We start from the raw sequence: 3,474 nt of genomic DNA, 5'->3' as shown, positions 1-3,474 counted from the left end.
TGCGTGCGTGCGTGCGTGCGTGCGTGCGTGCGTGCGTGCGTGCGTGCGTGCGTGTGTGTGTGTGTGTGTGTGTGTGTGCGTGCGTGCGTTTGTGTGTGTGTGTGCATGCGCGAGTTCGTGCGTGTGTACGTGATATGCGTAATGTACGTACCAGAAAATTCAAACTGATTTCATCCATTCATCCATCCGTTCGCGGCGCACAGAATACCAGCCGGTGTCGCTGTACATGTCACTATAGCTATCGCCACCACACAGAGCCCCCCTTACTATCGATTAGGTGTGAACGGGAGATAGCACAGAAAACACGCGCGCAAATCAAGCGGGAACCTTAATTCGTATTGTGGTTTGCTCTTCTCGTTAGCGGTCTGTCGTTTGGCTCGGAATTGGGTAAATAATGGGATTTGCTTCACCCTCTGTGGCTGGACCGTGAGTTGCGCATCTATTTGAGTCTAACCACAGGGAGGGATGTGGACACTACCATCCGGGACACTAACAGTCGAACCGCCAATCACAGTCCCGGATTGTGATCACATTGTGTCGTCAGTTCTTTATGTACTCGCCCACTGCGAGATCGTTCGAGTTTTTATCACCAGGTTGCGCTCGTGACGCAGAAGACAGTGTTTTACTTTTGTGCGTATCAGGGGGGACTCGTCCGAGAGGGTGGTGAGTATGTATACATGTATGAGTTGTATTTCCCGAGGGGGAGGGGCGGCTTCTTTGGTTGTTATTGGCTTTGCACGCGAATGCGACAGTTATGGTGCGTCTGGGTGAGCTAAATGAGTGACGATGAGGATGAACTGGTGATGATTGATGGTGGTCGGGATATGTATAGCTTACCTTTAATCAGGGGGTTAGTAATGAGAAATTATTCAATGACAAATAAATAAATGTTAAAGAATGACAAATAAATACATGTTAAATAATGAAAAGTAAAAATGAATAAATGTAAAATGAATAAATAGAAATGTTAAATAAATGGAAAAATAGGTAAATAATGACAGATTTGTCATTATTAACCCCTGATTTAATTAATATGATCGTACAGGATTCACTCAGTCCTAACTGATATGATAATTGCTACTGGAAATGCTACATGTATTTATCGTATGTAACGTACACACGGTGTGCGAAATAACAAAGGTTAAAATGAAGCCATGCTCTTAGGGTGTAATCTATTATGGAATCAGAGAATCCGGTGACGTCCAACTACGCTCTATTATTGGTCACATAACCTTTTGGAGACATCCGAAACCTCCAATCTGTCGAGGTGGTTTGATCGCGGAGAACACGTGATTCATCATGGCTGACATGAACTATCCAATTACCAATTACCAATCCAATTACCAGTACAACAATAAATTTAAGGTGTTCGTTGATTAAATTGAATTTGAATTGAAATTTCGATATATTATAGGCATAAAACGGCAGGCAGTTTTATTTGTATCATAGTCAGCGTGCGGCAAAACATCAGTATACTAAATAAAATTTTGTATACAAATGCCATGGCAAAAATGCAACTTTGTCCGCCTTTTTTTTCAATGCCGGCAAATGTTCAATCAAATGCGGCAGGAACCGCAAAGTGCGTTAGATGTATTGTCCATCGTCCATATGTCCATGCATGTATATGCTTGAGAGTGCGTGCGTGAGTACGTGTGTGCGTGCGTGCGTGCTCGCGCGTATGTATGTATGTGCGTGCGTGCGGGCGTGCGTGTGTGCGTGTGTGCTTGCTTTTTAATATGCATCTATGCGTATTCTTAAAATGTTAAAATTTGAATGCTTCAATTTTATTATTATTAAAGTGATGGCACATTTACTGCATACTGCTATTACATTAGCCGGCGGTGTTGTAACTGTATTCACTCGCTTCTTTGAAACAAATTTGTTGAGACAATATATTACCGTGTGTTTACGCTAGAGGAGCGTCTTCGTAAGAAGTCAGCAAGACTGCATTCATCGTTGAATTACATGTCATTGTTTCGTGTAGTCCCGCTTTCTAACCCCCCCCCAAAATATGAATGTAATTGCTCTAATGATGCACACCTCTATAGAACGGACACCTGCATTTTAAGGCCACTTGCCGTTTCTCGTGACTGGCGGTTATACAGTGAAACCAATTCAATAACCTTCAATAACCTTCAATAGCCTGTTAATAAAGATCACTTATTATTCGATTAAGTGGGATTTCTATTGAGTTACCCTTATCGATAGGTTTGACTCTAGCTGGTCTGTGTGATAGTAACGTGCAAGGGCTTGTGTGCATTATACTTTGATATGTGCTACTGTGATATTCGGAAGCAATACCTATTACCAAACATATTGATGTCAGCCATCTGGGGTTGCAGTATACCCTCGTGTTATTCATTGTCGTTCCTATTTGTTTCAGACGGTGAAAATTTCCAGTCAAGTTGCAAACAAGACCTACCAACTGGGCAGTACTGTCAATGAAAAGGTAGGTACAGCTTGTACGTGTTTCGCTCGCAGCACCTGTGCAATATGTAAACTACGACAACTATCAACACTTTCAAAAGGTTAAAACACCTTCACCTGTCTAGATCCATGTCCAGTATCAGCTTGCTCTCTCACAGCTGATGGCGTGTTTTTAATCTGCTGTAATATAATCGCAGACGACTAACCGAGCCCGACCCACAATGCACCACTGTGAGTGTGCGCAGAGTTGCCCTAGCAACGCAGTCGGCAACAGTACTGAGCATGATCTCGGCTATGGTTGGCCATCATACTCAGAAATAATAATTTTGACCACGGTAGAAATAATTCAACCGCGGTTAGATTATGGTCCTCTTTACCCAATCATAGGCTTTGTTACACCTAATTTAACCACGATAAAAATAATTTATCCGTTATTAAATTATGTGTAACTATGCCTCTGATTGGGTAAAAGGGCTATAATTTCACCGCCGTTATATTAAGTGTAACAATGCCTCTGATTGGGTAAAAGGACTATAATCTGAACGCGGTTGAATTATTTCTATCGCGGTAAAAATAATTATTTCCGAGTACAATGGCCAACGATACTCGGCGCTATCTTGCTGTCATGGACAGTAAATACAGTACAATGTCGGCTGATGGCATGAGAGGCAGATATAAGGATTCGGAAACGCCTGCAAGCAGCAACGGTTAACTCGTGTCGGCCCCGTGTCGGTGCTGTATGCGCATGCGCGCGGGAAGCTGTGACTAGCAAACACGCAGAATGACCACAATCTACAAATCACTGCAGGCGCTCTCTCTCTCCCGCGCACTCTCGCTCTCTCTCTCTCTCTCTCTCTCTCTCTCTCTCTCTCTCTCTCTGAGAAGATCGAGATATATATATATATAAATAGAACGAGATTAAGAGAGACAGAGACAGAGATCGAGAGACAGAGATAAATAGAAAGAGAGAAATAGAGACAGAGAGAGAGATATACAATACGATAAGAGAAAGAGAAACAGACACAGAGATCGAGAAGACGGATGAGA

General features: G+C 42.7%; 1 protein-coding gene across 4 annotated transcripts in view; it reads left to right on the top strand.

The window, feature by feature from the left end:
• LOC106808880 (ADP-ribosylation factor GTPase-activating protein 1-like) overlaps window positions 1-3,474 on the top strand; it is a 53,598-nt gene that overhangs the window by 30,306 nt on the left and 19,818 nt on the right. For all 4 annotated transcript variants that reach the window (XM_014811786.1, XM_014811785.1, XM_014811784.1 and 1 more), the window contains one exon: window positions 2,384-2,449. In XM_014811786.1, coding sequence (XP_014667272.1) covers window positions 2,384-2,449 — 66 coding nt within the window. The remainder of the gene's footprint in view (window positions 1-2,383; window positions 2,450-3,474) is intronic.

This window comes from Priapulus caudatus, unplaced genomic scaffold, assembly GCF_000485595.1.
Source record: "Priapulus caudatus unplaced genomic scaffold, Priapulus_caudatus-5.0.1 Scaffold310, whole genome shotgun sequence".
Classification (NCBI taxonomy): Eukaryota; Metazoa; Priapulida; class Priapulimorpha; order Priapulimorphida; family Priapulidae; genus Priapulus; species Priapulus caudatus.
Note: the sequence above shows the minus strand (reverse complement) of the source record. Positions and strands in the feature narration are given on the sequence as shown.